The sequence below is a fragment of the Pinus tabuliformis genome, chromosome 1_2 (genome assembly GCF_031772625.1).
Source record: "Pinus tabuliformis cultivar Carrire ecotype Pingquan chromosome 1_2, CPIR1, whole genome shotgun sequence".
Lineage (NCBI taxonomy): Eukaryota > Viridiplantae > Streptophyta > Pinopsida > Pinales > Pinaceae > Pinus > Pinus tabuliformis.
This window is the reverse complement of record NC_142298.1, coordinates 1,273,192,570-1,273,215,088: the sequence shown is the minus strand read 5'-3', so window position 1 is coordinate 1,273,215,088 and position 22,519 is coordinate 1,273,192,570. Positions and strand designations below refer to the sequence as shown.

Sequence of the window (22,519 nt, the reverse complement as noted above, 5' to 3'; positions counted from 1 at the left end):
CCCATTTAGATGCCTTGTCTTCATCTTTCGGTTTGGTCTCTTGGCTTGTGGCTATTCTGTAAAGACCTTTACTTCTAAGTAAATCCACAATGTAGGACCACCATTGGAAGTAGTGGTGCTGTCAAGAAAAACTTGGCATGGACTTTCCATTTAAAAAAAAAAAAAACTGAAGCTATAGATGCTGAAACTAAGTGTTTCAATGGAAAGATCTCGAAAAATTAGGCTGTTTAAAAAAAATGGTTTTGAAAACGGCTTCCGAATGAAGAATTTATGGCTTTTTGAAGAAAATTTGATGAAATCGCCGACGAAGTGCGGGAATGTGCGAAATGAAAAATCTGCCCCCACAAAATGGAGACTTGAACCCAAGACCTCTATTCTTATAAATTAGGTTTGCACCAAGTGAGCTATACAAAAAGTTTGAGAGAGAGAGAGAGGGGGGGTTGATGCTTTGGGTTGCGTGCTTGCTTTGAGAAAGTTCTTTTTCCCTACAAAACAAAAAACACAAAACCTAACACGGACATACAAAAAAACGAACCTTGCGGCTCGAAGTTAGCTTTAGCCGGAAACTAGATATTTTCAAAACCTTGCTCAAAGTTAGCTTTAGCCGGAAACTAAATATTTTCCTCAATGTTTCTGATTTTCCGAGATCACACTAAGGCGCAGTGGAAAAGAGCATACGCATGAGAAAAATCCTTCCTTTCTGTTTCTGATTTGCCCAGATCGCACAGAGTCGCAGGGCAAAGAGCATACGCAAAAATGAAAGGTATAGATCCGATAATAAAAAAGGCTAAATAAACCGAAACCGAAATAAACAGAGAGAAAATGACTGTAAACTGCAAATAAACACTGTATACCTTCAGATCTTAAAAATGACGCAGCTATGGCTACCGGAAACCTTTTCGCGTGAAACGAAAAGGGTTCCTCACTGGAACAGATGCTCCCAACACAATAGAGCAGTCCTCTCGGCCCGAAAGCAGTCAAAAACAGTAGATCTAGGAAATGGTTGTCGGATGCAGTTCTACCGGCTTCAGATTTGGATCACCAACGGACGCGGCCCTCAAATAGCTCTGATACCATGTAGGAATTTACAGGGTAAGTTCCTCAAACAGAACACCAAAAGACACCGCTCACAAACAGATCACAGATCAATACACCAGTATTTTGACGTGGTTAAAACCCTCAAAGAGGGAAACAGTGCACGGCCTGAGCCAAAGCGGCCACTTCAGGCAATTTATTAATAAAAGAATGAAAATTTACATATGCTTCTCTCATAGACGGATTACCCTACAAATGACCCTCCATGCCCTTTAAATAGAGATCATGGACCAATCGGGTGTTAAGCCACGGATCAAGTGTCGGTAATACCGAGGAGAGAATGAACCGTCAGATCACTACATATCGTGACCGTCGAGTTGTAAGTTACAAAATGTACATAGTAAAGAAACACACTTTACCTAACTCTATCCTAGACCAAGTTGTACTTAACTATTTCCTATGTGTCAGAATATCCTAACAATTTCTACCATCAAAAACATGATTCAAACACTACTACTGCAAGATTTTTTGAATTTTTTAGACCGGATTCCAGCCACTTTTGGCAGTCCGAGCAATTCCTCCACCTCTGTAGACCACTCTAAAAAAATTAAAGAACAAGTTGTAGAAACTGAGCTCAAGATTAGAAGGGGACACCTCCACCCGTTGGCATTTTTATCCCATGCAAGTTGCTTTGTAGTGAATGTTGCACCCTCTCCTTTATCAACAATCAAGGAGGATCAAGGTTTTGGGTTGCAGAGCCCAGTGGAGAATCTATGTTTTCTATGAACATTATAATTAGTCATTAATCAGAGGTTTTGATTGTTAAGATTGTAACTATAGTTTTCCTAATTTTTAAAGTATTTATAATAGTATATAAAAATATGAAAGAAAAATAAATTTTTAATTAGAAAAAAGAAAATTAAAAGAAAAGAAGTAAATAAATCCACTTAAAATTAAAATCCTTGAAAATATTTATACTTTGGTAAATAACATATTTACCATCTATTATTGCTCACCATAATTTAAGGAAATAATTACTTAAAAAAAAGATAGAACAAAATGTAAATATATATACTTACCCGAATCACTACTCACCATTATTTACTTGTTATGAGTAAAAATATAAATGTGTAGACTTACTAAATTTAATTTACAAAAAAATTTATCTATATCTTAAATATATTAATATAAAATATCTAATTTACACTTACTTGCCTCTTGATTATATTAAATATAAAATACACTCAAACTTTTTATTTTATACATTCAATTATCACTCACACGTCTCTCTTATATATATATCTTACATACCCTAAGTTTTCAACATTTTGATCTCTACTTTCCTTTCATGGTTATTGGTTGAATTTCTGAATGTGATTACTAAAAAACTATAACATATATTTGAAAATAATTACCCTACTTCAAAAATCATGTTTTAACATGGACAGCAAACCCCATGACAATCATAGTCTACCAGGATCTTTATTATACACTCTTCTCTAGACATACTCAGTGATAGTCTACCAGGATCTTTATTATACACTCTTCTCTAGACATACTCAGTGATATATCTGAAGCGCATTAGTTTCTACAAGCATTTTTGGATATGTGGACCTGTATTCCTGTTTGGGATCCTCTTAACAAGGTTAAAACTCAGTGCATGTTACTTTGTGATTTATTTTTTTTTCAATGCAACATAAGATCTGAGAATTCTATCAAGGCAAAATAATTGTGGGAAAATACATCAGTTCAGTGGTAGAGCATTTGATTGCAGATCAAGAGGAGACCGTTTCTAGCCTTTTGGGGGCCTTATGTTGTTAGGTTTTTCTGAAACATGGCCGCCAACTAAAAAGAAATGATGTGCAGACAGTTGCTGAGGAGAACAGAACAGCTGTAAGCGTTGTGAGGACAGAGTTGCAGAGGAAAGCAGAGCAGCTGGAAGCGTAGAGAGTAGTCGCACAGAGTTGCAGAGGAGAGCAGAACAGCTGTAAGCGTTGTGAGCACAGATTGCAGAGAGCAGAGCAGTTGTTAGTTTTTTGTGAAATATGGCCGCCAACTAAAAATAAATGATGTGCAGACAGAGTGCAGACGAGAACAGAGCAGTTGTGAGTATTAAAGTTAGCCATACCCACTATCCATTCATTAAAACCCCTAAGCCCATATCATACCGACTTTAATGGATAGAAATAAGGATTTAGAAGTTTACCAGCCACATTTTATGTAAAGAAATCCATTTCACAGCCACATTTAATTAACACGAAGATCGATACATAGTACTTCACTGTTAGAATTGTGAAACTATATATGTCATTACACTCGAGAAAAATAACCAAGTTAGATTTCATCAAATGGTACTGGGATTCTTACCTAAAAATTCAACATGAATTGCTTCCCCAGGCAAATGGTAGGGGATTGGTAAAGTTACTAATACACAGAAACCGTGTTTGTAAGGAGGGGATCCGTGTTCAATTTTGACGAACTTCCTTGCATTTCAAGAAAAATCCATACCATTGGCAAAACATGCAGTGCACTTCAATTAGAAATATGTGTGATGTTCATATATAGTATATGCACATAGAATTGTTTTATGGAAGATCCTGGTGCTAAAAAGAACAGTGCAACAGAGTTCATATTTTTTTGTATGAATAGCTAATAATTGATATTACTACATGGCATCATTGCTGTCCTTAATAGAAAAATCGAGTGTCAAGTTCCTGGCAGAGGCATTCCCTCTTTTCCAACATCTTTCAAGAGCATGGAATTTGCCTCAAGGCTCAAATTCAGAGATTACGTCAAAGGAAAAGAATTAGGGTAAACTTGAAGATGGCTAAAAACTACATGAACGTTCTCAGCAACAATCGAAAGCTTACCAAATAATATTTAAGCTATGGTACCAGATCTCTTTAGAGTTTAAATCCGATGCCAAATCTCAATTTAAATCTTATCATATTTAATTTGTAACCGGACTAGATCTAGGAAGGCATGTATATCCAGAATGAACTCCATGGCAAACCCTGTAATTTATGCTGGCTTGCTACAGATACCACTTTAAAATTCCAAAAAAAATACCCCAAGAAACAAACCCTAAAAACACACAACCAAAAAAACCCTAGCACTCAGTATCACCATTATACTACCACTTTAAAATTCCAAAAAAAATCTTAACTCCAAGAAACAAACCCTAAAAACACACACCCCAGAAAAACCTAAAACTCAGCAATACCATTATACTCATCGAAGGCTATTCTACCAATGTTCAATCCATATTGACCTATGCTTGTAACTTTCAGGTTTATCCTATTTAGTTTATAGAATACTTTGATTCATCCATGTTTTTGACGTATGTATATTTCCAAAAATCTTAATCTAGTTGACATACATGCCCAATGTATTAATGTTTTCAGAGCAAGAGATGAACCTCCAAATGCTGAACAACACTCTTTACAACACCATTCCGTATCCCAAACAATTAGTAGAAGTAAAGTCATAATTAATGAGCTTGTTATAAGAAGGGCAGCTTATGCTGTTTAAAACTAATCAGTTAAAACAACAACAACAAAATGTCTTCTCTGGATTTATGATAAACATCTTATATGAGGAGATGGTGATTCAATGGATAAAAATTTGTTTCTTTTAGATATGACTAGTTGTTGATAAGCCTGAAACCACAGAGTATACACTTTCTAGCCACTGCATACAAAGGCTGAAGCTATAAAACACAGGACAAGAATGAAGGGATAAACATGGCAACTGACATATCTCAGATAGATAAGATCTGCATTGATGGAGCTCCAAGTTGTATGCAGCTAGGACTCATTACCAATTCAATTTTCAACAGTACCATAAAGATAAATAGACCCTGCTCAATAAAGAGAGAAATATCTTTGCGATACATGATGTCATCTCCTGAAAAGATGAGCTTAGAAACTTTATGACTAAATGACAGCATATTCCTGTCATATTTGCAAAACAGAGAACACAGCTAATACCAAGTTTGCATTTAAATGAATTTCAGTAAATAGATTATTAAAAAAATAGAAAACATCTACAGTACTAGCTAGCTTTAGTGAACATCTAGTAATTTGCAACTTTCATACATGAGAAAATAAATACTGACAAATGGTACATCTTGGCCAGACTAATTTCCCTGAGCAATTTCAACTGCTTGCCACAGCCGCGATAGCATTTAGTCAACATTACTCATCATTAATTTGTGAGGACAGAGCCTGAGATTTCTCTCCAAGCCTGAGATTTCTTTGGCTTGTTATTCTTATAACGACATAAACATAATTAATAGAGGGATCCAGGGCAGAAGAGGTAGGATCTAGCACTTAGTCTCCATTACTCAAATGATTTTGTGAGAGAAGACAGAGACTGATTGCTCTGCGTGACTTCGCTTTCTTTGGCTCGTTATTCTAATCACAACCAAAAAACAATTGAACTGAGGATCTGTTCTAATTCTGATTATAAACATTTTTTATAAGAAACTGATTATGCAATATTTATAAGAAGTTTAAATTGATTGCAAAAATTTTGATCCTGCAACAATGTATACATTCAGGTTCATGGATCATAAAAGGAACATTAGTTCCATCTTAAAAGTCATTTACTGAGATGAGAACATCAATCCACAAAAGAAAAAGAAATTAAAGAAAACCATCCAAACCCATTAATATTTTCTTGTAATGGTTACACAGAGTAAACTTGCAAAGGCAAGTCTAAAGCCATATTTTATGGGCAGCTTCATACTGCTTCATTTAGGGAAGCTCGTTCATAATTTTTCCTTGTATTGGAAGGTTCCTTCGTTTCTGAAGTAATCTTCAGTAGATCATAGGATACATTGGATACATTGAGGAAATCTGACTCTGACAAGAATCATGAATTCCTCCTGAAACTTTAGTTACTAAAAGACCGTCACACAGATACATCACACTCCAAAATCCAAAGAAAATGAAGGAAAGCATTCAAATTGCTTGAGCATTTTTCTTATATTGTTCACACAGTAAACAAGATTAAAGCCACATTTGTAGCTTTGTTCACCTTGATGTAGCTTTGATTAGAGAAGCTGGCTCGGATTCTGTGTTCTGTGTTTCTGTGGGTGACTCGGATATAGATCATAGTAATGTTCATATACAGTTTCATGAATTGAAAACCAACATAATTTCCTTATGCAGATTCAGTTATTGAAGTACCCCACACAAGCAGATCGCACTCAATATCCAGAGAAAATGAAGAAAAACATTCAAACCCACTCGCATAATTTTCATGTATTTTTTACAGGGATCAAAGGCCAGATTAAGCCCACGTTTGTAGCTTTGAGTGTCATTATATTGCCTCTATTGGTGAAGTTGGTGCGTCATTTCCTCTCTGAAACCAAGGCTCCTTCCATGTTTCTGTAGGTAATCTTGACCTAGATTTCCACTCCATTGCCCTCTCCCATCTTTCCACCCTACCAGTGCTTGCTCTCATCTCCTGCACTCTCAATGGGGACTCCCACTCTGTGCAACCCCAAACATCATCTACCTTCTCCTTTGCTTCGCCTTCATCAGCATGCCAAAACTGGGAAGGGAGAACTTGGGAGCCAAAACTTACATTTGGGTGGGCAGAAAAACAAATTATTCTTGATCCTTTATCCAGTATGAAATTATTTGCAGTCTGTAGTTGTACTGATGACGATGCTGCAGGCCAAAAACATGTAGAAGAAGAAACCTGATTTTTATGGCCTCCAAAAGAACCAGATAGACGGATTGATTTCCTTTGATTCTGCAGCTTGGCCTCCGCTTCAGCTTCTCTCCATGCCTTCAACGCTTCCTTTAGACTGTCAATGGCTTCTCTCTTTTTCTTCGTAGCTTCGGCCTTTTTCCATTCACCCAGAAGCATATCCAGGGATGAAGATTTCTCCGAACGGAAATCTTGATTTCTAATCTCATTCCTGATATCTGAATTTTCTATTTTTGGGGATCCGTTTTTTGGCCCTGCAGCACTACCCAAATGAGCAGAATCAACTCTAAGGACCTCAAACCCGTCTGGGCAACCCCATTTCAGAGCCAAATCCCATGGCCTCACTCCATTACAATCCCCCACCTCTTTGTCTGCACCATTCTTTAAAAGCAACTCCACCATATCCACCTTCACATTCTGCGCTGCATAGTGCAATGGGGTTCTCACTTTGGAATCCTTAGAATTCACAGACGCCCCCCTCTTTATCAAAATGCTTGCAAACTGAGTCCTACCTCCCGCACTGGCATAGTGCAACGAAGTCCTCCCAAGCTTATCCTTGACATCTATGAGCTGCCTTGATGTGTTCAATAGCAGAGCCTTGAAAGCCTCTTCATGGCCTAAAACAGTGGCCCAATGAAGAGGAGTCCGGCCTATTGAATCAGAGGAATGTATAGGGTTTCCTCCTGCCAGGAGCTTTTTAATCAAGCCCACATCATTAGATCTCACTGCCCAGTGCAAATCAGTCATTGAAAACTCCATATTTCTGGATAGAATCAACACCAGAACTGCAAAACTCAAAATCTCAAAAACCCAGAGGAATAGAACTGCTAATCCCTTATTTCAACACCACCTTACAAAATCAGGTCCATCCATAAATGCCTATTGCGACATAATAACCAGGCGATAGTAGCAATGAAAAGGAAAGGCATATATATGCCCTACGAAAGACCAAAAGCATCCAAATACAGCAGGACTTTGATCTCAAGGCAGGCTTTCTCACCTAATAGTAAACCGTGGGGTTTCTGGAGAGTCAAAATGGTGAACAAGATGTGAAGGATCTGGGCATTCGTGGGGATGTCGGATAAGCCTTCTAAATGTTTTTAGATTTAGTAGAAGATGTGGAGGTGGCAACCCTCCAACGTGTAATATCTGTTATTGGGTAGGATAATTATAGCGGATATGGTGCTGATGTAGCCCGCCGACCATGTGGATGCTGTTAAGAAACTTAAAAGCCAAGTCATACTGGAAATATACTAATTTGGAAGCAACCTGCCTAGTCAGGTCATGATGGGTTAAATTTATTAAAATACAGAGTAAAGGGGTCCACGTGGATGTGAAATCCGAGAAAATTGCTTTCAGTTTTTACAATATTTTACTTTTATCTGCCGTTTACACTAGTTATGTGTAGTTTAATTATTTGACTTTTTTAATGATTTATTTGAAATAGTTGTTTGAATTTCGTAATTTGTATGGTATTAATGTAGGTTTATTGGGTTCCAGCTAAAAACTTATGATAATTATATTATTTATAATCATATTCAAGAAAGATTCAAAATACCAAGTTTAACTTTTTCAATTTTTATTTTTTTTGAAGGTGGCAAAACTTATCAAATTAGGTGTCAAACCAATAGTGAGGACAACCATTTGTGGCTGCTATCTGCGAATGTCGATTTGACTCATCACCGTTATCAAGGAAAACCACGCCACTTGTAATAACCCGCTCGTGGTCCGTAAGGGAGCAGGCTTTCACTCCTGCAAGATGCCTCTGGGTCGCCACCTGTAATAACCTGCTCGTGGTCCGTAAGGGAGCAGGCTTTCACTCCTGCAAGATGCCTCTGGGTCTTAGGCCGTTAACCTGTTTCCTTACCTCCGAGGAAGACGAGCTCTTAGCCAAGCAGAAGCAGTTTTACGACGTACTCCAGGCCGATTAACCTTTTCAATTTGTTGGTTTCATTACCTCCGAGGAAGACGAGCTCTTAGCCAAGCAGAAGCAGTTTTACGACGTACTCCAGGCCGATTAACCTTTTCAATTTGTTGGTTTCATAGCGAGCATTTATTTATTTATTTTGATTTGTTTTTTTGTTATTTTTTTAATTTATATTTTGGATATGATTTTGTTTAATTATCAATTTTCAATTCATGGTTATAAATAAGATTTCATATGACTTAATTTAAAAGAATAAATTTTAATAAAAAATTATCTATAAACATTGAAAAACATTCTTAAATTTCTCTACAAAATCAATAAATTGTCATTTTTCAATTAATGGTTATTAATACGATTTGATACTGTCTTAATTTAAAAGAATGAATTTAAGAAAATTATCTATAAACACTGAAAAACACTTTAAATTTCTTTCCAAATCAATAATTTACTTCTAACTAATCTAAAATTTTATTTTATTAAAAAAAATTAAGCCAACGCGTGCATTGAAACATTTCCGACTTTGCAACTAAAAATTGCTTTCCGACTTTGCAACTAACATAATCCCGAGGACCATGGGTGCACGACCAGAGATAAGTTTGGAATTTTTGGATTCTAAGTTAGTGGCCATCCCATCCCCTTCTAGGCATGAAAATGGTATTTTTATATTCTAAGTTTGGTTTCAATAGCTATCTGTTATCTTATTTGATTACCAGTGTTCACCCTTAGAAATCCCAAAATGATTCGGAGAATGGGACAATGGCCAATAGTTGGGAAGTTAAATAATAAAGAAGGCATCTTTTTTAAAAGATAGAAAATATGCACTGTGAAGGCATCATTAAAGCTTGAGAAAGGGAATATATTGGGATAAGACATCCCTAACTTTTATGTATATATATCATTAATTTAAAGTTTAAATTTATTAAAATATTATACACACTACAATTTAAATATTGTGATTTTTGACTTGCACTACTTTCTACAATTGAGAATCTTTGACTTGTATTACTTTCACCAAAGATTTATTAAAATGAATATATATTTTCAAACAACACAAGCTCTAGCTACTATATTTCTACACATGATTTCAAAGCTCTCGCTACTATATTTCTACACATCATTTCAACATTTTTCATTACACTACAAACTCATGTTCTTTTGACCTTCAAAAACCAACTATATAGTTTATTAGTGCATGGTCATACATCATATAAACACTCATGTTCTTTTGACCTTCAAAAACCAACTATATAGATTATTAGTGCATGGTCATACATCATATAAACAATTTACAAACTCATGTTCTTTTGACCTTGTAAAAACAACTATATAGATTATGTGCATGGTCATATAACGTGTAAACAATTTGTATAGAAATTTACAAAGTGGGTTTTTTCATTATGGCTTATTTTCCTATACACAATTTAGATATAATGTTAATAACATAAAATCAAAACATGTTTTTATTCACCCATGAAGAAAAATCTTAGGTAAGAAAAACATTTTTAACAATTCTGATTTTTTTTAAAGGTATGTACGATAAAAGTAATATTGGTTTGTGGAATGATTATGAAATATCATTGTATCAACTTCAATTAATTTTTCATGTAAATAAAATAAAACCAAGGTCATGGGACACATATTTCAAGTTGAATGATGGGTAAAACATAGTGATGGGTACCACTTGTGATTAATTAATGGCTATGGAAATTGGGAAAGACATTGGCAAAGGCAAAGAGGCAATAAATGACATTTATTTAAGAAAATAAAAGAAAATAGAAGAAAATGAAGGTGAAGAGACACATAATTGCATGCTAAGGAAATTAGAGGATAAATAAAGGAAAATGAAGAAAATAGACACCTTAATGATAAAAAGGATTTCGAGGATCAACTCACAACTTTTGTAAGTTTGAGCTTTTGTCAGTTCAATTTTGGAGCTCTTATTTCATTCTCTCATACTCTTGCACACTTAGAGCATTCTTAGAGCACTTGAGCATTCACTTGGATTGGAGAAAGAAGGCAAAGGAAAGTAGGAAAGCTCAAGGGAACAATTGGGTCAGTAGCTATAGTTGGATTGCTTTGCAGGTAACAGGTTACATGTGTGGTTTCTTTGTTGATTTTTTGATGTATGGTATATGCATGTGATTTTCTGGTTATGTGTTATCATTGCCATGGAGATTTGTCTAGATTGATAGTGGTTTCAGTCTTGCCTTGTCATTTTCTGGATAGGCATGGTGTTGTGGGTTTTTCCACTTGATTTTTTTTCATATTGGTGCTCAAATTCCTTATGGTTATGGGTTGGAACAAATGCTCTGCAAGCCTTGGAAAAACTTGGGTTGATTTAATAGTCTTGGATCCTAGGTTCGGACAAATGTTGTGAAGCCCTTGGTGGGTTCAGTTACTAGTCTCTGGAGCCGGGTTGGACAAACACTCTAGAGCCCTGGAAAGTTGTGGGTTGAGTTACCAGTTCTTGGAGCCTTGGACAACTTGGGTAGAGACCGATTTGGTTGGTGTTAGTGATGTTCGGATTGTAAAGGTAGAATCACTATGGTTGAGGATTGAGGTGGGTTGGCCTCTGGAATCCCTGGTTGGTTTTGTCTTGATTTATTCCATGAGATCCCACATTCATGCTTGGAATATGATGTGGGGGTGATTGGCTGAGAGAGAGATTTGGTTCAGGCCAATCTAAGGTCGGGTGGTGCGTGGAAGTCCTTGACTTGGTTGACATTTTCTGTTGAAAATGCAATAAGATGATGGAGCTTAGTGAAAAGAAGTCGCCTTCACTAAGTGGGCCCGCGGGCTATTTTTGGCGCAAAGTCTATTTTTAGACATATGGATCATGGTCTATGAGTTGCAGGATGTTGTTTATGGATGATTGGTCATGTTGGTAAAAGTAGATGGACTTCTATTTTTAGACATATGGGTGGAGTCTATTTTTAGACTGCCAGGCTAAAAATAGAACAGTCGAATATTATTAGCTCTTAATAATATTTGGACTATAAACATTATCTTATCCTCTTGGAGCACTTCAGTTCGAGCTACGGATGTGGCACATGCAACTGTCAGAAGGAAATACGCTTTTCTTATGGGTCAGTTGAGCTATTGCATGATGGACTTCAGTTAGAACTCAAGTGGTTGAGTTTGGTGGAGTTGATTGAGGAGTTGATGGAGTTGTGTTCAGTTTGACTTAGTTGAACTAGTTGTATTTAGTCTAACTGCAGAATACACTAGTGATGAGTGATGTGAATTAATTATTAATTAATTCACTAATTATTAACTCATAAATCAACTAAAGAATACATCAGTTAACTCAGTGCATGGACAGTTCAGTGGAGACAAGTGTTAGAGGTGAGTGAAAGGGCAAGACAGCTGCCAGTTGTGCATGAGATTTGCACAATCAATGGATTGAGTATTGCCAATGAGGATTGTGTGGTTCAGCCAAGTAAAATACGAGTTTGGATCAGCCATTCTCATCTATTCTCATGCAGGATTGCGCAATGGAGGCAGGCAAGCAATGGAGGAGATTTGAACCTGTGATTGATTCAGATCTGAGCTAGTTTGTGTGTAACAGGTGGAGATAGTACTGAGTACTTGCGAGGAGTATTGTACTATGTATTGTTACATGTTCTCAATCAATATAATATACAGATAGTTGGTGGTTTTCAGCTGTATGCTTTCCCCAGTACATACTATGTTGATATGTGTGATTGATGTTTCAATGTGCGCATGTGATTGTTTTTTATTCCGCAAATTGATGATCAACGTAGAGGAGGTTATGTATTATGCATGCATTCCGCAAATAGTGTATAAACAGGATAATCTCTGTGAATAAGTGTCATATTATTCAAAATTTCTACATTTTCATATGTTAATAAGAGTTATTTTTCTACAGTGATTTATGAATACTTGTAGTGATTATGTTGGTGATATCATGGCTGAGTTGTCGTGGTTTCTATGTTGGATATTTGTTGGTTACATAATGGATATTATATATGGCTCATGTCATGATTTATTTAGTTATCAAATGGTTGATGGATATATGGACTAATAAATGTTGTTGCAATTATGTGGAGAGGGCATAGAGCCTTCTTAGTGATCCTCGGATGAATCTCAGACTCTTATGATCAGATATGCATTCATGACTTGTACCTTACATGTGTTCCATCTGTTCCATGTGATTGCCGAAATGTCTAGTGTGTTATAGGCAGTATGGGTCAAGTCCTGCCTTCAAGTTTGAATGATTAGTATTATCGTTATGAGAGATATGATTCTAGAAAGTTACAGGAAGTTCTAGACTCTAGGTAGTGGTATGAAGACTAGCGTAGAAAAGTGGCTCAGATCTTGCGATCAAAGGCACATAACTAAAGATTTGGGATCATAATCACATGGAGCAAGGCTTGTGAGTGTGGTTGGAGGCTCACAATCGCATGCAAGCAGTGTCAAAGGTGTTGTTATAGGTATAGGTCATTGAAAAAGGGTTCCAACTCAGGGATTGACCACCTAAGGTGTTTCTTCAACTCCTAGGTGATTTGTAGTCCATGTAGGATGTCAGTTTTTAGGACGTACTTCCTTAACTGGAACTAGGCGGTTGGGTCAGGTCATAGTGACACTTGTCTCATATTTACCTTGGTGAGCTTGTGAATTTAGGTAAATGTGGGAAGGGGTGGTTGCAAAGTGGTATCATAATGAGGTTGCAGTAATGGACCTTGGGGTAGATGTGATTGTTAAGTATTCATGTCCAATTGTATATGTGTTTTTCATGCATGCATGTAGGTTATTTCTCGTGATGGTCATTATAACAGTTTGTGTCATCATGTTGAGGTTGATGATGTTGTTATGTTATGATGATCGATGTGTTGATGTTATATATATTATGCTAATATGGACTGATTTGTGCAAACGAGATAGCCTCCCTTGAACTTCACTGAGGTATGTTGTATTATGTATATATTTAGTTATTTGACATGGTATGTTTGTAGGGAGAGGAAGATCAAAGATGAAAATCAAGATGGTGGATTACAGTGCATGCGACTCCCCTTATAGATCAGTTGAAAAGCAAGGATATGAGTACTCTACTAACATAGCAGATACCTTGAGAAGTTTAAAGGCAAAGATCAGAAATTGTAAGGAGGATAATGACAGGATCATTTAATCACAAGAAAGGATTTCCTGAGCTCAGGAAAATAAAGCATAGTTTAATGCAGTGATCCTTTAATGTTTATCATATTTACAGAGATAAGGACAACCACATATCAGTTATGGATAGAAGGAAAATACTAATGGGGCGTATGGTAGCAAGTCTCATGGAGGACATAGTTCGTACATGGATGATACATTCAGAGGTGATAAATGGATGGATACACCTAGCATAAGACGTAGTGGTTATGGGTTCTATTCTAGTTCTGGATCATAGAGACATCATGGTCATCATCGCTATCATCCTTATAGGAGGAATGAGAAACAATACTTGCCTATTGATTTTAAGAAAGCCAAATGTCCCACCTTTGATAGAGAGTTGAAGAAACTGGAAGATGCGGAAGCATGGTTGCTTAGGATGAATAAATTCTTTGAGTTGGTGGTTATACAGAGAACATGAAAGCTAGAATAACCGTTTTCAATCTCAAAGGGAAAACAAATATTTGGTGGGAAGATGTGAAGCGTGTCAAAGACATCGAGACAAAGGAGTTGAGTTGGCATGAGTTCAAAAGAATCTTCAGAAATAAGTACTTGTCGGAGTGATACTATGGTGGTAAGGCTAAGGAGTTCTACGAGTTGAAGATGGGATATATGACAGATGAAGAGTACACGACTAAGTTTCTAGATTTGTTGTGGTATGTGCCATATCTTATGGATGAGAAGATGAAGGTTCAAAGATTCGTTAGCATTTAAAGATCAGATTGAGTATGATTAGCCTCAGACATTGGAGGAAGTAATTGGGAAGTTGAAGCATTTTTATGAGAATTCTAAGCATAATTCAGAGCCTAAGAAAGGTTGGAAAGGTAATGATAAGAATAAAGGAAAGTGGGATAAGAAGCAAGGAAGACCTGAGGATGTAGGTAACAAGGAGAATACAGTGTTGTATAAGACATTCAATGTAGTTGACAGAGGACAGGGATTTCAATCTGAGGAGTAGAACAAGGGTGATGGCAGGAAGCCTTTGTAGTGTTAGACTTGTGTCAAGGATCATCGCAGGAGAGATTGTCCACAACATCAGGGTGGCAGACCTCAGTTTACACTGCTCAAGAGGCACAAACAGTTGGGGATGTTGGACAAATAATTCCTTGTATTTATGCAACATTAGATAATAGGCAGGTTTATCATTAGACATCTATTATCGAGATAGAAGGTGACCTTTTTGATCAAGTTGTTTCTATTTTGATTGACTATGGATCTAACTATAGTTATATCAATCATGACTAGTGGATGTGGAGCTTGATTATCTTCTTGATTGTTCAAAGTTTTTGTTTCAGTTGCGTTGGATCCCTGTTCCTAATAGGGTGGCAACATCACCTGTTTAATCACCGTCAGGGGGGTCTAGTGGGGACAATGATGACTTTATGAGCCTCCCACCCCCCCCCTTGGTTGGGGTTCAGGGGAAATGCCCCCGAAGCCAAAAAATAGATGTAAAATTACCTTGTGAAATGTTGTAATTTCGTAGTCAATCTGGGTTGTTCATTATGCGAATGATCTGACGATAGAAGTTATGTTAACTTAGATTTTCTTTCCCTTGAAGGCAACCCTCGGTTTATCTAAGGGAATTGTATTGCAGTCGTGTATCGTTATTCTTAGCAAGAGAGATAGAGAGGAGGAGGTTATGTGAGAGCGAAGAGGAATTACAACAGATCTGTTGTAGGTTGTATCTCTTCATTTTGTTGGATAATATAAAAGGAATGACTAGTTGTTTCTCCATGGACGTAGCCCAAATTGGTGAACCGTATATATATATATATATATATATATATATATATATATATATATATATATATATATATATATATATATGTCTATCTTGTTTCATGTGTTTTTGTATTTTTGTTTCTGCAATATTTTGTGTATTCAATTGCTTCGTTAATTCATTCTAACAACTAGTATCAGAACCAAAGGTCTATTTGGCCGATTAACTCGCAAGAAATAAGGGTTCCTAATTCGTTTGGGAGCAATGGTAGAAGATGGTAGGTTTAGGGTCGAGAAATTTAATGGCAAAAACTACCAACTTTGGAAAATGCAGATGGAAGAGTATTTGTATCAAAATATTTGTACCTACCATTGAGTAGAAAAACAAATAAAATGATGAGTATGATGAACACAAAATGGGAGATTCTCGACAAAAAGGCACTAGGAACAATATGATTGTGTCTGGAAGCATCGGTGGCATTCAACATTTCAAAGGAAATGAAAACAAAAGGTTTAATGATGGCATTGGAAAAAATATATGAAAAAACATTGGCCTCAAATAAGGTATTTCTTATGAAGCGTCTATTTAATATGAAGATGTTAGAAGGTGGATTTGTTGTTGATCATTTAAATGAATTTAACACAGTTACCAGTTAGTTAAGTTCTGTAGGGATAAATTTTGATGATGAAGTTAGGGAGTTGTTGTTTCTATGCTAATTGTCAGAAAGTTGGAATGGATTAGTTATGGTTATCAATAACTTTGTCTCTGGATCTAGTACTTTAAAGTTTGATGATGTTGTTGGTACTATCCTCAGTGACGAAATGCGACAAAAAATATCATGTGAGACATTAGGTAACGCTTTGATTGCAGAGACTAGGGGAAGAAAAATGGAAAGAGGAAAGAGCCCAGGAAATCCTAGTAAGTCAAGAAAAGGCATGTCGAAATCTATATCAGGGATAGTGTGCTGGAAATGTAGGAAGAAAGGACACCTGAAGAAAGGCTGCAAATATCGAAAAGGAAAAGAAGGAGATGGAAAACAAGAGAAAAATGATGAATCGAATGTGACGGGTAATGTGTTGCAAGATGCTTTGATTCTTTCATTAGAGAATATTATGATTCTTGAGTGGTTTATTTAGGGGCCTCATTCCATGCCACACTTGATAGAAAACATTTTCATGACTACGTTCAAGGAGATTTTGGACACGTTCATTTAGGTGATGATAAACCCTGTAAAATCGTTGGAATGGGTAAGCTTTTTATAAAGTGACAAAATGGAAACCAATGTCTATTGAAGGAGGTAAGGCATGTTCCAGATCTGAAGAAAAATATATTTTCAATAGGGCATTTAGGTGGTGAAGGTTGTGTAACTACATTCACAGAGAAAGCTTGGAAGGTCACTAAAGGAGCCCTGGTAATAGAAAAAGGAGAAAAGGTTGGTATGTTGTACTTATGCAATGGTATTTATAATTTTGTTAATGCTTTAACCTCCACAAGAGAAGATATGACATTGTGGCATCATAGGCTCGAACACATGAGTGAAAAAGAGATGCAGATTCTTCATTCAAGAAATTTGTTGCTAGGTTTGAAGCATGTTGATTTGGAGTTCTGTGAGAATTGTGTTTATGGAAAATAGAAGAGAATCATATTTATTAGAGTTGGGAAGGAAAAGAAGAGAGAAAAATTATAGCTTGTGCATACAGATGTATGGGGGCCATCTCAAGTATAATATCTTGGTGGATCTTGTTATCATGTTACTTTTATTGATGATGCAACTAAAAAAACTTAGATTTATTGTATTCGGAATAAATATGATGTATTTGATACTTTCAAGAAATAGAAAGCTTTGGTTGAGAATGAGACAGGAAAGAAGTTGAAGTGTCTCAGATCAGGAAATGGAGGTGAATATTGCAGCAAAGAGTTTGATAACTATTGTTCTGAACATGGAATTCGCCGAGAGAAGACAGTTCTGGGAACACCACAGGAAAATGGTGTTTCAGAAAGGATGAATGGGACAATCGTGGAGCATGTAAGGTGCATGAGATTGCATGCAATATTTCCCTTACAATTTTGGGCAGATGATGTAGATATTGTTGTTTATCTAATAAAAAGAGGCCCTTCAAGTTCCTTGGATGGTGGTATTCCAGAGGAGGCATGGACAGGTAAAAAGGTAAAGTACTCATTTTTAAAGACTTTCGTTGTGAATCCTTTGTCCACATTAATAAAGAAAATAGAACAAAGATTGAGGAAAAATCAAAGAAATGTACCTTTATTTGATATGGTGTTAATAACTTTGGTTATCACTTATATAATTTTGAAAATCACAAAATCATTATGAGTAGAGATATCATATCCAATGAAAATGCCTTGTATAAGGTTCAAATGCAGGGAAATAAATAGGAAAAAAATAAAGAATACACAGTGCTTGAAGAGATCACATAAAACGTAAAGGTGTCTGAAAATCATAATGATCAGAAACCACAATAACAACAATAATCACAACAGCAACATACGCCTCAAACACTTGAAAGCGGTGTTAGAAGATCTACCAGGATAAGTAGCTTCATTATATTACATATTGTTGATTGATTCTGGTGAACCAGAAAGATATGAAGAAGCAATGTAGATAGAAACCAGGAAGAAGTGGGAGCAATCCATGGTAGAAGAGATGGACTCCTTGATGCATAACTAAACTTGGGACTTAGTCAAGTTGTCTTCTAGTAAAACAACATTGCAGAATAAATGGGTTTACGGGTTGAAGGAAGAAGATGGAGGAAAACAAAGGTGAAGGGCTAGACTTGTGATGAAGGGGTTTTCACAAAAGAAAGGTATCAACTTTGATGTGTTAAAATGACTTTAATCAGAACTATTTTAAGTTTAGTGGCAACAGAAGATTTTCATCTTGAGCAATTATATGTAAATACGACCTTTCTCCATGGGGATTTGGAGGAAGAAATGTATACGCAACATCCACAAGGGTATGAGGTCAAAGGAAAGGAGAAATTAGTGTGCAAATTGAAGAAGAGATTGTATGGCTTAAAACATGCTCTAAGGCAATGGTATCTAAAATTTGACAGGTTTATGTCTGAACAAGGTTATACTATATGTCACTTTGACCATTGTGTTTATCTTAAAAAACAAAATGATGGCAGCTATATTATATTTTCATTGTATGTAGATGACATGATTGTTGCAAGGTCTAACATGCAGGAAATAAATGTGCTCAAAGGAAAATTGGCACATTCATTTGCAATGAAGGATTTAGGTGTTGCAAAACAAATCCTTAGTATGAGAATAACTAGAGACGAAAAAAATCACAAATTAACATTGTCTTAAAGTGAGTACATAGAAAAGGTATAGGAAATATTTAATATACAGAATGTAAAACCTATTAGTACACCTTTGGCTAGCCATTTCAAGCTAAGTAAGGAAATGTGTCCCAAGACCCAGGAAGAGATGGATTATATGTGTAAAGTTCCATATGCATCAGTAGTTGGAAGCTTAATGTATGTGATGGTTTACACAAGGCCTAATATTGCACATGCAGTGGGAGTTGTAAGCAGGTATATAAACAATCCAGGGAAAGAGAATTGTATGGAAGTGAAGTGGATTCTTAGTTATTTGAGAGGTACCACAAATAAAGAATTATGCTTTGGTAGTTCAAGCATTGCTCTACAGGGATATGTTGATGCATATATGGTAGGTGACAGAGATAATAGGAGGAGCACCACAGGGTATGTGTAAACTGTAGGTGGAGAAACTGTTAGTTAGGTTTCAAAGTTGCAAAACATTGTTACACTTTCAACAGTCATAAAGCAGAGTATGTTGCTGCTACAGAGGCTAGTAAAGAAATGATATGGTTACAAAGTTTTATGGATGGGTTGGGCTAGAAGCAGGAGATGGGCAGGTTATATAGTGACATGTAGAGCGCCATTCATCTTGAAAAGAACTCAACATTTCATTTTATGACTAAACATATACAAATCAAGTACCATTTCATATTGTTAGTGTTGGAAGATGAACAATTGAAGCTGGAAAAGATACACACTAGCCATAATCATGTAGACATGTTAACAAAAGTTGTAACTAGGGAGAAACCGAGATCTTGCTCAGTTTCAATTAGTCTTCAACTATGATGATGAAGATGAGAAATAGGCAAGTCCAAAGTGGAAGCATTTTCCAACAAGTGAAGCAACGGTGGAGTTGCTATAATAAGTATCCAAGTGAGAGGTTGTTAGGTGTGGAGCCTGATTATCTTCCTTATTGTTCAAAGTTTTTTGTTTTAGTCATGTTGGATCCTTGTTCCTAATAAGATGGCAACACTACCCATTTAATTGTTATCAGGAGGGTCCAGGGGGCGAGGGGATGATGACTTTATGAGTCCCTCCCCTAGCATGGGTTCGGGGGTGCTACCCCCAAAGCTAAAAATGTATGTAAAATTTCCTTGTAAAATGTTATAATTTCATAGTCAATCTGGGTCGTTCATTAGGAAAATGATCTGACAATAGAAGTTATGTTAATTTAGGGTTCTTTTCCCTAGAAGGCAACCCTCATTTTATATGAGGGAATTATATTACAATAATGCATCATTATTCTGAGCAAGAGAGAGAGAGGAGGTTGTGAGAGAGCGAAGAGGAAATTACAACATATGTGTTGTAGGTTGTATCTCTTCATTTTGTTGGATAATATAAAAGGAAGGATTGGTTGTTTCTTCGTGGATGTAGCCCAAATTGGGTGAACCATGTATATCTGTCTCTCTCTTGTTTCATGCATTTATGTATTTGTTTTTTCGCAATATTTTTTGTATTTCATTGCTTCGTTAGTTAATTTCTAACATTGACCCAGTGGATAAGTGTTTCTTGAATAAAGAAGTGCAAGTCTTGGTTGGTGTAGTTGCTACAGGTACCAAGAAAAGAATTCATCATTGGGTGAGATCTTGTGCATTTGAGTTGAACGGTATGTCTACATCAACACATCTAAATGTGCTTCCATTATGATCATACAATATGTTGTTGGGTGTGGATTGGTTGTACATTCACATGACTAAGGTAGGTTGTTATGACAAGGCTATTGAGTACCTGGAAAATGATGGAGAGAGAAGATTTTTGCAGGGTAAGAAGAAGCATACATCCATGAGGATGGTTACAACTATGCAAGAAAATCATAGTTGCAGGAAAGGGTGTGTATTGTTTGCAGTTCATATTTCTAGTGACAAAGGAAAGGATGTTGAAGATGTTGAAGTCTTGAAGAGGTATCTAGTTTTGCAGTAGTTTCAGGATATATTTTCGACAAATATTTCAGAGTTACCACCTCATGGGGAAGTGTAATTTTCTATTGAGTTGATGCTAAGAGAAACACCAATATCAAAGTCACCTTATAGGATGAGTACTCCAGAGTTGGTGGAATTGAAGTTGTAGCTTAAGGAAATGCTTGATAAGGGAGACATTAGGCCAAGTGTATCACCTTGGGGTGCACCAATATTGTTTTTGAAAAAGAAGGATGGTACTCTCAACTTGTGTATTAATTGTAGATAGTTGAACAAGATCAATATCAAGAACAACTACTATTTTCCGCAAATTGATGACTTGTTTGATCAACTGAAGGGAGAAACAATGTTCTCAAAGATTGACTTGAGATTGGGATATCATTAGGTACACATCAAAGAAGAGGACATTTACAAGACCACATTCTATACCAGGTATAAGCATTATGAGTTTGTAATGGTTTCATTTGGTCTTACTAATGCTCTAGCTACTTTCATGTGTTTGATGAATAATGTGTTGCATCCTTATGTGGACAAGTTTGTGATAGTATTCATAGATGATATATCGATATATTTTAAGAGTGAGGAAGAGCATTCAAAGCACTTGGAAACAATATTAAGATTGTGGAGAGAGCATCAGTTGTATGCCAAGCTTAGCAAGTGAAATTTCTTTTAGACAAAATTTCATTTCTTGGGACATGTTGTTTCCTTGAAGGAAGGCATAACAGTGAACCCGAAAAATATTAAAGTTGTCATGGAGTGGGAAGCTCCTAGGGATGTGAATGAGGTGAGATCATTCATGGGATTAGTAGGTTACTATAGGAGGTTCATCAGGAATTTCTTACGGATTTCCTATCCTATTACATCTTTGCAATGAAAAGGGAAGAAGTTTGAATGCACTGAGGAGCGTGTAGCTAGTTTTGAGCAATTGAAGCATTTGGTTACAAATGCTCCTGTCTTAAAGATTGCAGATCCTAAAAAAGAGTTTGTGGTATGTAAAAATGCTTGCAAGAGGGGACTTGGAGGAGTACTATTGCAGGAAGGACATGTAGTATGCCATGAGTCAAGGAAGTTGAATGAACAAAAGAAGAATTATGTGACTCATGATATCAAGTTGGAATTTCATGCATTGGATATGTACTGGAGACATTATCTTCTTTGTAGGATCTTGATCTAGGTGGATGTTGGTGGCCACCAACCTATCCCACTTGGACCCCCACAATTGTCTCTTTCAGTTTTTCAGTTTCCATAATTGTAGCACAATTTACTATTTTTAGCAGTTTTTCAGGTCTTGAACTTTCGGAGCCATTTTGAGGCCCTAAACGACATTTTTTGGGAAATATGGGAGCAACATCGGTCCATGAGTTGTAGTGCTCAGAAAGATCTTTCTAACGAGATATTGTACATGTCAAACGAAGATCGGGTGCCAAAGTTACGACCTCGGGAAGTTGATGTACCAACTTACCCAAAACGGGGCACACAATTTGGTGTTTCATCTTCAAGGGTTAGGTTTTGGGATGTGAAGGGTTTTCCATTGTTTCTCAACAATAAATAGGCCTTTGAGCCTCATTGTAACATAGTTCAGAGACATGTAGCCGCCACATCTCTTCTCAGAGATAAGCTACCATCACCCTAGCTGGTTTATTTCCATTTTTGTTTGTAATCATATTTCAGTATTTTACGT

The 22,519-nt window shown here is 36.4% G+C and overlaps 1 protein-coding gene across 1 annotated transcript; it reads right to left on the bottom strand.

Annotated features, from left to right (window-relative positions):
• Positions 1-5,681: 5,681 nt before the first annotated feature.
• LOC149210871 (uncharacterized) lies at positions 5,682-7,843 on the bottom strand. The gene has a single exon (XM_089396811.1). The coding sequence runs from the start codon at positions 7,513-7,515 to the stop codon at positions 6,361-6,363; it is 1,155 nt and encodes a 384-aa protein (XP_089252937.1). The 5' UTR covers positions 7,516-7,843; the 3' UTR covers positions 5,682-6,360.
• Positions 7,844-22,519: the final 14,676 nt, after the last annotated feature.

Excerpts from the sequence above, each read along its gene's own strand:
- LOC149210871 (XM_089396811.1), bottom strand. The coding sequence starts at position 7,515 with ATGGAGTTTTCAATGACTGATTTGCACTGGGCAGTGAGATCTAATGAT.